This window comes from Ursus arctos, unplaced genomic scaffold, assembly GCF_023065955.2.
Source record: "Ursus arctos isolate Adak ecotype North America unplaced genomic scaffold, UrsArc2.0 scaffold_3, whole genome shotgun sequence".
NCBI lineage: Eukaryota > Metazoa > Chordata > Mammalia > Carnivora > Ursidae > Ursus > Ursus arctos.
Genome location: NW_026622985.1, coordinates 96185807 through 96197749, shown reverse-complemented (window position 1 = coordinate 96197749; position 11943 = coordinate 96185807). Strand labels below are relative to the sequence as shown.

Here is an 11943-nt window from a genome sequence, read left to right as displayed (position 1 = left end):
AAGATATGAAGACAGATTCAAGAATCCCAGAGAGGCACAGGCAGGATAAATACAGAAACAAACAAATAAAAATCTAGGTACTTCACACCAAACTGTTAAAACTCGAAGATAAAGAGAAAAACTTAAAAATAAATAAGGGGGGGGAGAGAGATTATATTAGAGGAAAAAAGACTGTGATTACAGATGATTTCTTGTCAGAGTGTGCAGGGTAGAAGACAATGAGTGATATCGGTATATCACCAAAAGAACAACAGTGTCAGCCCAGATTTCTAGAAGCAATAAAAATAGCCTTCAGATATGAAGGTGAGCTAAAGGCTGTCTCACAGGAGCCGAGCCGATTACCTGTCAGCCCACCTGCATGACAACAAATATTGGAAGAAGGTCTCCAGGCCAAAGGACTGAATGTGATACCAGACAGAAATTTGTAGTTACCAAAAGAAATAAAAAGCTCCAAAACTGGCAAACAAGAAGATAAATAGAAAGACCACTTTTTTATATTTATACCTCTAAAAGATAATGCTCTAAAACAAAAACGGTCACAGTGTTTTGAGGAACCTATGACATATGTAAAAGTCAGACATATAAGATATGACGACACGGGAGGGAGAAATTATACGTACACTAGTGTAACTTCCTTAAACTACATGTGACGTGGCCTAATGTTACTGACACGTAGACTGTGATAAACGGTCTGAACACCCCCGAACAAGCAGGGACTGTCAGATTGGATTAAAATGCAAGACCAACTATACGTTATTTAAAAGAAACTCACTATAAATATAACCAGTGTATTCGTTTTCTCTTAGTGCCTCATGAATTACCCCCAACGTGGCAACGTAAAACAGCACACGCTTATGAGCTCACAGTTCCTGTGGGTCAGGGGTCCAGGCACAGCCTAACTGCGTCCTCTGCTCAGTGTCCACAAAGCTTCAGTCAAGGTGTCAGCCATGCGGCGGTTCTCATCTGGAGTTCAGGATTCTTTCCCAAATCCATTCAAGTTGTGGGCAGAATTGAGCTGCTTGTGGTTGTAGGACTGAGGTCCTCCTGGAGGGTCCAGAGGCTGCCCTTCTTGACAGGAGATTCACAATAAGGAATATTTGCTTTCTTCAACGCCAGCAGGAGAATCTCTTGCTTTTCAAACTTTCTTGATTAGGTCAGGCCCACCTGGTATAATCCCCCTTTGACTAACCTAAAACCAGCAGATCAGGGACCTTAATTCCATGGCAGAGTCCCTTCACCTTTGCCATGGGAAGTGGCTTCCATCCTACTCACAGGTCTGCCCGTGCTCACGGGGAGGGGATAGCCCAGGGCACGTACACCAGGACCAGGGAAGCTTGGGGCCCATCTAAGAATTCTGTCTGCCACCACAACATAGATGGGTTAGAAGTAAAAGGATGTGTAAAGTAATTCCATGAAAACACTAATAAAAGGAAAGCTGAATCACTATATAGTAGAAAACAGGTTACAAACAAGGAATATTATCAAAGAAAGGGGTGCCTGGGTGGCTCAGTCAGTTAAGCAACCGACTCTTGGTTTTGGTTCAAGTCGTGATCTGAGGGTCTTGAGATGGAGCCCCCATCGGGCTCTGCGCTCAGCACGACATCTGCTTGAGGGTCTCTCTCCCTCTGCCCCTCTTGCTCATGCTCTGTCTCTCTCTCTCGAACAAATAAATAGATGTTAAAATAAAAAGATAAAGACAGACATTACAGAAGGATAAATATGTCAATTTACCAGGAAGACATAACAATCTTAAAATGTGTACACCTAAAACTTCTTCAAAATACATGAAGCAAGAGCTAAACAAATCAAAAGGATAGATAAATCCAAAAGTATACTCGGAGATTTTAACCTCCTTTCTCACTATTCAGTAAGACACATAGACAGAAAATCAGTAAGAATACAGGAGACATAAGGCTGGAGACTTTCCCCGAAGGTCAGCAGAAGGCCAGGAAGCCCATCCTTATCTCTCCAATTCAACATCATACTGGACATCCAGCCAGTGAAATGAGGCAAGGAAAACAAAGAAACAAGTCATAAAAAGTGGAAGGGAAATAATAAAGCTCTCTTTATACAGAAGTGACATGATTATTCATGTAGAAAATCCCAAAAGGCAAAAAATATTCCAGAACTAATAAATTAGCTCGGCAAGGTAGGAGAATGCAAGGTCAACATGCAAGGATCGATCATAATCTGTGTATTAGCAACGAACCACTGGAAATTGGAATTACATCATCAGTACTCTTATAATAACATTAAAAGCCATGAACGTCTTTGGGATAAATCTAAGATTTTAGTGCCCAAAACTACAAATGTTGATGAGAAAAATCAAAGAAGACCTAAATCAATAGAGAGAGTGCCTATGTTTGTGGATAAGAAGATTCAATATTGTTAAGATGTCAATTCTCCCCCAATTTCATTAATAGAGCAACGCAACCTCAGTCAAAATCCAAGTGGGATTTTTTGGTAGATATTCACAAGCTTCTTCTAAAGTTCATATGAAAAAAACAAAGAACTAAAACTATTTTGATTAAGAAAAGGTGGAGGATTCACCCTCCCTGATTGCAAGGTTTACTTTAAATCTACATTCATCATAACTGTGTGTGACAAATAGTATTGTCAAGTCCTCTTACTTGAGAAGTAGTCACAGTTCACTTGAGAGCAGGGACGGAGTGGGTGCACCTGCCTGGCCACACAGCAGGCTACGATCTCCTTGTGTTTGCAATCTCTCTGAGGACCGCCTGTGATACACGTCGCATTCTGGTTTAATGCCCGTTCCAAGAGAAAACTGTTTTCTTTCTCTTCCATTGTAGTGGAGAGGTTTTCCAAGTTGGCAAGAGATTGTTTTAAATTATATTCCCCCCAAAATCTCACACAATGATGATCAGGTGACTCTAAGCCTACCTTCCAATATCAACAGAAAGGAACCTAGAGATTCTCTAGGACAAGACCGGGCCCTGCCTAAGCACATAGTGTGTTCTGATCTTGCTTTGCACCGTGATTGGGTTTTGCTGATTTAATTCCACTTCCAGTTAACATACGGAGCTATGTGAGTTTCAGGTGTTCAATACAGTGCTTCAACAATTCTAGACGTTACTCACTGCTCGTCATGGTAAACGCACTCTGAATCCCCATGACCTGTGTCACCCACTCTCCACCCACCTCCCCTCTGGTAACCATCAGTTTGTTCTCCAGGGTTAAGAGTCTGTTTCTTGGCTTATCTCTTGTTTTCTTTGTTCATTTGTTTTCTTTCTTACATTCCACATATGAGTGAAATCATAGGGCGCTTGTCTCTCTCTGACTTATCTTTGTGTTGCACCCTTTACATCCATCCATGTTGCAAGTGGCAAGATTTCTTCTTAGGGCTAAATAATATTCCATTGCATATAAACCGGATCTTCCTTATCCACTCATCTATTGCTTGCAGGGTTTGGCTCTTGTAAATGAGGCTGCAAATACAGGAGGTTGCCTTTCAGCTCTGTTGATCCTTTCCTTTGCTCTGCAGAATCTTTGTATTTTGATGTGGCCCCAGCAGCTTCCTGAGGCAAGAGAAACAAATGCAAAGTACTTGTTTTACATTCCGAACTCTAGCCTGAACTGTGCAATCAGTTGACAAAAAGAAGAGGCACAGCCTCCCAACCCTCACCCCCCACCCCCCACCCCCCACCCCCAATAAATGGACATAGAAGCTCCAGGCCCCTAAAGCCCCTTAGCGCTGTTTGTCAGAGGACAGAGGAGGGACAGCCAGCACAAGGGGTCTGCAAAGTCCTTCAAATCCCGTCCTTAGAGCTGCTCTTTCAGCCCCTCTGTGGACTACCACAGCCTTTCTGTCCCTGGTAAGCAAGAGCATTCTAGAAGGGGAGCCTTGACCAGGGTCTGGGGAGTCCCTCGGAGCAGGTCCTCCTGCCATAGGGGCTGTGGGAAGTGGCTGGCGCATCATAGGGTTTTCCTGGGTCACTGGGGCCCTTTCTTAACCTGGGGGTCCCTACACTGCCCTCAGAGACTCTACCTCCAGGTTCTGCTTATTTTAAGGAGTCCTAAAAAGGAAATGGGCGGGCGCATGGTAACCCTGGCAGGCTCAGGCATGAATTGTCCCCCTAAGGGAGCCACATGTCCCCCGCTCTCTGCTCTCAGGGTGCTTTGGGCAGCAGTTTCTCCGTGGAAGGCGAGGGTCTGCCCAGGTCCACACGCAGCGGGTGGGGGGGGGGGGGCGCTCCCTAAGACCCTTTGCCTTCTGGCGCCGAGGCCCCGCCCTGGAACCTAGGGCCTCACTGGAGGCTCCTCCCCAGCTGCACCCCCATCTGCTTCCTGCTCTGTCCTCCCTGCCCAGAGAGCAGCCAGGAGAACCTTCCGCCTCCAGAGAGCCAAGGGCCCGCCCCCCAGAGCTACCTATGGCCAGATAGCCCCCCCACTCCCCACCCCGGAGAGCTACCTGAGCCCTGAGAGCAGACTGGAGAGCCGCCCTCCAGCACGGAGTCCTCAGTGCAGCGCCTGGTAAGGGGAACCCGGTCCCAGTCCCAGGGTCTTTGGGGGTCCGAGGGCCCGGGGTCTGGTTCCCAGCTGGTGACTCTGGTGTGATCTCAGGCTACCGCCCTTGTGGGTTCGACCCTCAGTGGACCGGGAAGGTGATGGTCCGAGTTTCGTGCACGGTGGACTCCGGGTGGCCTGGAAACAGGCTGGGAATTTCTCTCCCTGAGCTCACAACCCAGGGATTTCATGGTTCTTGTCTTCTCTGTCCGGTTTCCTCCTTCTTAGCCTCTTTGATCCTCCTGAGCCTTTCAGGGTTTCAGAAAGCTGGACTGACATTGTCCTCCCATTTGACAGATGAGAAAACCGAAACTCCCCAGGTGCCCTAGCTGGTTGGGGACACACTTGACCATTTCCCTTTCCTGCCTTCTCATATCCCTCCCCACCTCCCCAGAGCCCTGACTTGTGCCAAGGCCCAGAAAGGTCTGGGAGAGCAGAATGGATTCTCAGCGTTCCAAAGGGCAAATATGGGATCATTATTTTCCCACCGCCCTTGAGCCAGGAGTTTCAGAGGAGACCCCTCAGGGGACATTGTCTCATGACTTTGATCTGGAAGCCATTCCATTTTCTCCCAATCCCCGCCCCCCCCCCCCCCCCCCCCCCCCGGCCCTGTTTCCTATGACGTGATGTGGGTCTCTATTGTACGGCAAACTGGCTGTGCTCAGAGCATATGGGAACAAGCCTAACCCTTTGGTGAGAGACACAGCACAACATCACAGTGACTGACGTGCCCAACAAGTGACTCTCATACCAGGAAGTATAGGGACTGGGCAGATGAGTGAAGGAGATACTTATGAATAAGGCAGACAAAAAATATTTTTATCTTTCTGGAACAGCATTAGAGAGCGTGCTTTCTCATGATTTGATAAAATAAAGCATCATCATGATAAAATCAGGCTCACATAATTTTAAAATCAGAATGTACAGTATGTTTCTTTGCCTTAAACTCCTACCTAAGCTAGATCCTCCCACCGTCCCTGTCTGATGCTGCCGTAATCTCTGCTTGCTCGCTGCCTGCCGCTCTCTCCTGATACCTGGTCGCGTTTTGGAGATGAGATAGAATTTTCCTTTGGGGGAAGACATCTGCCTCCATTCCCTGTTCTCTCACTTCTGCCTGCTCTGACATTGACACGTGCCACCTTTCTTCAGTGCAGGTGCCTCCGTCTTTTCTGACGATTATTCCATCCTGTTAATATTTTGTCTGGAACTCATTTTAGCCTTTCTGTCAATATCCTTTCTGACTCGCCTCTGGACACTTTTTTAAAAGTATTTTATTTATTTATTTTATTTTAGAGAGAGGGCATGCGCCAGGCCCAGGAGGGGAAGGGGCAGAGGGAGACAATCTCCAGCAGATACCGCACTGAGCAGGGAGCCAGGCGAGGGGCTTAATCTCACTGCACCGAGATCATGCTCTGAGCCAAATTCAAGAGTCAGACACTTAACCAGTTGAGCCACCCAGTGCCTCTGGACACTTTCTTATCTATTAACATCTGCCTAAAAATCTGTCCCTCTCGGGGACGGATGTCTGCCCCTCATCGGACGGCTCAGAAGAGGGCTCAGGAGAACCACCTGGGCTGCATCTCAGCTAATGAAACCTGAGGTTCCCTGGCTTTCTGTGTCAGCCGCATTGCTCCATTTGGGTCTCACTTAACCAAGTCAAAACACCAGATTGTTTTAAATCTAAATACAGAGCCACTCCTTCCTGCTGCAATTTTATCTTTGAAAAATCTTTAAAAAAAAAAAACATGCACACAAGTTTTTGCAATGCAATCCTCTATGTTCATTGAAGGCAGACTGGGGTGCTAACGTTGTATGTGGGGTTCCAAGAGGCTCTTGAATTTCTTGGAATGATCTCTTTTACATCCTGTGGAATCAAGGAGGATATGCAGACCTAGGAGACCCCCCTCTTTTTTAATCTTAGCTCTGTGGCCATCTCGTGACCTTGGGCAGGACATATTATGCTCAGTTTCCCAATATGGAAATAGACATTTCAACACCTATCTTGATCCCATCACAGGGGATTGAGTGGGACAATTAGAATCATGGGCAGGAACGAAGTTTGAAGGTTGCAGATGGCCGCACAGAGAATGCTTCCAATGACAAAGCCCATCGTCAACACCCTCCCCTCTCGCATCGTCCTTACCACACGACTGGATTGATTCCAGCGTGTTTTCTGAATGTCATCTCAAGCAGAGGATGTCAGAGAACATGAGCAGTTGTAGCAAAAGCCCGAGTGTAATTGACCAGAGGCTAGGACAGCCCGTGGCAAATGGTGAGGAAAATGCTCTTCTCAGGGCTTAAGAAAAAGAGGAACGGGGAAAGGAGGGAGAAGGAAAGCGAGAAAGGAAGCAAAGGAAGGAAGTGGTCTCAATATATTTGCTAACCTGGAAGTAGATGGTATCCCCCAAGGAGGGCCAAAAAACTCCACTGCATGAAGGGAAGAAGGTGCCAAAGTTCGTTCTTTCTTTCTTTCTTTCTTTCTTTCTTTCTTTCTTTCTTTCTTTCTTTCATTTTTTTTAAAGATTTTATTTATTTATTCGACAGAGATAGAGACAGCCAGCGAGAGAGGGAACACAAGCAGGGGGAGTGGGAGAGGAAGAAGCAGGCTCATAGCGGAGGAGCCTGATGTGGGGCTCGATCCCATAACGCCGGGATCACGCCCTGAGCCAAAGGCAGACGCTTAACCGCTGTGCCACCCAGGCGCCCCCAAAGTTATTTCTTTAGAACAGAAGCAACCTGAGTAACAAATAAACTATGAAAAACACTTTTGATTCAATGGGAATGATAAAACGCAAGTTTAAGCTGATTAAGATGTCCTCACTTACACCTGTAAGAGTGACAAAAAATTAAGTCTAAGGTCACCAAGCACTCGTGCGGATTTGGGAATTCTCCTCTGTGGCGGTGCCAGTGGGAGTTTGCTGAACCGTCCTGGGCTTGGACATGGCAATACCGAGTCAGCTGGCAGCTGTCTGTCCCAGGTAACTTGTTGCACGTGTGCCCCACAGAGATGGAATGATTTTGCAACATTGTTTGTAGAAGCAAGCATGTTGTTTGAAACAGCTTAAATATTTGCTAGTAAATAATTGATGGGCACGTTGGGGGACTCGGTCCATTGAACGTCCAGGTCTTAATTACAGCTCAGGCTATAATCTCAGGGTCGTAGGATCAAGCCCCAGGTTGGGCTCCAGGCTCCCTGTGGAGTCAGCTTGAGATTCTTGACCTCTGCCCATACCCCCACTCCTGCTCTCTCTAAATAAATAAAATCTTTGAAAAAATAATCGGTAAAATGTTACATACATGACATCATTTATGTAAAAAGCTGCAAAAGGAAAAGCAGCACTATACATTATCTCTAGAGACACGCGTATGTAGAAGTATAAAGAGACAAACGAGAATGATCCCTAAAGTCCTCAGGATACTGGCTCCCTCTGAACAACAGAGCAAGGGGGACTGAGACTGGGTAGCCGAAAACTGTGAATGGAGCCATATGTGTAATGTTTCCACTTCTCGATCAAACAGAACAGCTGCAGCAGAGAGGCTGAAATAGTTACAGTCGTTCGTGGCACGTGGTCCCCATTTCTTGGATACTTCTCCACTTCAAAAGTTGGTTTCATAACCGCATCATCTTTAAAACTGACTAAATTCAACACAGCCTCAGAGTTCATCATAATTCCGATTGGGTGTCTTGGGCACACTTGCCTTTTCTAACACCAGGAAGAAGGACCCAATATTCTGCCTCGTTCCAGTGCAACTTTTATGCCAAGGGTTGTATCGATTTCTGCTTAAATCTGCTGGCAGACAAAAACGGTGATATTTCGAGACCAGGCTCCCAGAGCCTTCCAGGAAAGAAGCTGGATTAAAATCTGAGCAGGAGATGAGGTTATCTTGAATTTGTCTGCCATGTTGATTCTTTCCCTTCGGTTATAGCACTACCTTCTCTCCCCCAGCTCCCCGGCACGGGGCAGGCAGGGGTGAGTGGAGGGGTAAGGAAGGTGTCAGTGCTCGGCTCTCTACCACTCTTTCCTCTACTGTCAGTCCCTGAAGGAGTCCTTGTCCCTGCTCTGCCCTCCCACCGAAAGGAATCTTATACTTTCCTCTTTGCCTCTGGAATATCCGTGGGACCCCGCGTCTAGGACTGGAAATTCTCTACTTCAGACACACCGATGTCATCTCTAGCAAGGCAGTTTTTTTCCGTATTCTAGCAAGGTCTCCTACTTTGATTGCAAACAATAATAATAATGTCCCACTCCTGGTTCCACAGAAGAATGCTTTCTTCATTTCATGCCTTTTCAAGTTGGAGAGAGATAATCAACTGATATTTTTAAAAAATATTTCATAATTTCCTGTAAGTTAAAAAAAAAAAAAAGCAACAGTGCATTGCGTTAACATAACCTAGCTTTGCCTGGGGTTTGCCTAAAGTTAGTCATAGATGTTTGGAAGTATAATAGGAGTGAGAAAATTAGCAATGGAAATGGCTCATCCCAGGATAATTATTCCTAAATGTCTGATTTGAAAGTGTTCTCAGGCCTAGCAACTCCTTATGGACACTTGCTTTTACTCCTTTCCTGTTTTCTATTCCAGGAGAGGATGGAAGGGCTTCAGAGGGGCAGATATGGAACGATGGCTGAAGGTAAGGAAGCCCGGATGTTCTCAGGAGCTCCAGGCACCTGGGAGAGTTGCTGTTCTCTCCACCGACCCCCACCTCGAACACAGGGACAGAAACCCTGTAATTCGGAAGTGAAGAAGAAAAAGACAACTATCACTTGTGCTTTACCTTCCCTGTGTTCACCCCCACCCACTGTCACCCGCACATGATCTGTGGGAAATGTGGAAGCGAAACTCCCAAGTCAGGGTTTGAAGGATTTGGAACCAGATTGTGAAAAAATTTCTCTTTGCCGGTCTGCTCCCAACTAGAAAGAGGAAAGTTCCCATAGAGATTTAGGAATCATGCTTGCTACAAATACTCAGGGAAAGGAGGAACCAACACGGAGTAGAAGGAATAAAGTAAGAGATTTTAGGAGGCTGAAATGAACTTAATTCGTTTGAACTCGTAAGAACTCTAAAGTCCTGGGGTTCTCACCCTTCTTTGCCCCTTGAAGATTTTACTCTTGGCTCCGTGTCGCCCTCCCCAACTCCGTTCTGTAGTCATCTCCTGTAGTCCGTTGGCCAGAGCTCTCCAACCCCCGTGCTTCTAATGCTCTTCCTCTTCACCAGCCTCACATCCAGGGGCATCTCCCAGGCTTTGTCCTTGACATTCATGACCTTCTGTCATGTCAATGTCAAAGATCCAACTGTCCACCCTGAGAGCAGAGACCCAGTACGTTGAGCTGCCCTTGGCGGGAGGTCACTGTAGCTCTGACCTCTGAGACGTCCTATACCCCTGAGGTTCCGACGTATGAAGCGCTGCTGTGCGAGGATGATGGGGATGTGGGGGTGGCAAGACGTGGTAATAGTTTCTCACTTGTGGCTTCTCGTCCTCTATCTCCTTCTAATCTTATATTTATTTAGCATGAAATTGGCCAAAGCACCATCTGTGGAAAAGAACGGGGACCACAGTCCTTTTCCCATAAAAAGCCATGTTTTCCCTGCTCTAGAGGAATTGTTAGGGATCCTTGGGCACGTCCTCCCTTGGCTGTGGGTCAGAGCATGAGCTTCTAATGCAGGCTTTCTATGATCCCCGAGCATCCTAAAGTTGTGTACAAACTTTTGTATGTATCTCGATAGCATTGGTTTTGGGGAGGGAGGTCCACGAGCTTTCATGAGATACCATGAAGGTCCATGACCTGAGAATCCTAAGAATCACTAGCTCAGCAAGAAACAAAGAACTGGGTTTTTTTATAGGCAGAGAGGAAGATAAGTGGTTTGCAACATCGTCCTCACTGAGGATCATCCTGGTGGGCAAGACGGGCACTGGGAAGAGTGCCACAGGGAACAGCATCCTCTGCCAGCCAGTGTTTGAGTCCAGACTGGGGAGCCAGCCCGTGACCAAGACGTGCCAGGCGGAGACAGGGACCTGGAATGGAAGGAACCTCCTGGTGGTCGACACGCCCTCCATCTTCGAGGCGGAGGCTCAGACCCAAGGGATGTGCACGGACATCGCGGACTGCTACCTGCTCTCTGCCCCGGGGCCCCATGTGCTGCTGCTGGTGACCCAACTGGGGCGCTTCACTGCCCAGGACACGGTGGCCGTGAGGAGGGTGAAGGAGGTCTTTGGGGCGGGAGCCATGAAGCACGTGGTGGTCCTCTTCACCCACAAGGAGGACTTGAACGGCGAGTCCTTGGACGATTACATCACACACACGGACAACCAGAGCCTGAAGAGCCTGGTGCAGGAGTGCGGGAGGCGTTACTGTGGCTTCAACAACAGGGCCACCGGGGAGGAGCAGAGGGAGCAGCTGGCCGAGCTGATGGCTGTGGTGGGGAGGCTGGACAGGGAGAACGAGGGCGCCTTCCACAGCAATGACCTCTTCTTTGAAGCCCAGAGGCTGCAGCGAGAGGGGGGAGGCGCCCACGGGGAAGAGCGCAGGCGCTACCTGGCCAAGGTGCGGGCGCAGCTGGAAGAGCAAAGGCGGGACCTGAGAGACAGCACGAGTAACTGGGCGTGCGGGGCGCTCCTCAAAGTCAGAAGGTGGATGCTTTCTAACATTGGGATAACTGCTGTCCTCATTATATGCATTTTGATTTTTCTTGCCACTTTAATTTACTTGTGTATTACTCATGGACACTGAGCATTTTCAGTGATTACTGCCATCAGCGGGTTCATGTGTTCACAGTCGCCATCTTTGTGTCAGATTCTTTGCTTTTTCCATAATTTCACGTTCTGCTGTTTTTTGGTCACATCAGACATGCTGTCCATTTTCTTCAAGTGCTTTTAGGTCAATAAAATCAAAGGAAAAATTGTTTTTCTTGTTTTGTTTTGTTAAAAATTGTGATGGTACATGAGAAACTGTCCAGAAATGTTTGGGACATGAAGGGAAGCAGGTGTTGGGTGGTGAAGCCGTGGGGATGTCCCACCTCTGGGCCCTACTTTGTCCCGTCAGTCTGCTGAGGGGAGACAGGTGTTCTTTGAGAAGCCGGTGACAGAATTCCTTATTTTTTTCAGAAACATACCTGATTCCATCAGCGTTAGTCATGAAAGGTGATGCCCACCCCCACCTCTACCCCTGCGAGACAGAATGATGAGGATGGTGTTGGGAGGGTAGTTCCTGGCGCGAGAAGAGGCCCAGGAACAGGTGTAGAAGGGGGCGTGCACATGCTGGGGAAGGAGAGAAAGGGGTCAGCGCAGCAGGATGGGGGCTGAGCCTTAGGAAAAGCAGGCACTGGGAAATTCTCAGAGGTCAGGAAATAAAGGAAGAGAATGATATTCACTCCTTCTCATACAAACAGAAGTAATTTGGAGAGTTGGAGGAAAGCCTGACA

The 11943-nt window shown here is 47.4% G+C and overlaps 1 protein-coding gene and 1 long non-coding RNA gene across 2 annotated transcripts; one reads left to right on the top strand and one right to left on the bottom strand.

The window, feature by feature from the left end:
* Positions 1-776: 776 nt before the first annotated feature.
* Positions 777-5177, bottom strand: LOC130542100 (uncharacterized). Its single transcript, XR_008956409.1, has 2 exons — positions 4430-5177; positions 777-3536 (listed from the first exon to the last, which is right to left on the bottom strand). It is a non-coding gene; the product is annotated as an uncharacterized LOC130542100 (long non-coding RNA).
* On the top strand, positions 4326-11421 carry LOC113249226 (GTPase IMAP family member 5). The gene is made up of 3 exons (XM_026490735.4): positions 4326-4491; positions 9106-9154; positions 10366-11421. Exons 2-3 carry the CDS (start codon positions 9112-9114, stop codon positions 11250-11252), a joined length of 930 nt encoding a protein of 309 aa, XP_026346520.1. The 5' UTR covers positions 4326-4491; positions 9106-9111; the 3' UTR covers positions 11253-11421.
* The last annotated feature ends 522 nt before the right edge of the window (positions 11422-11943 follow it).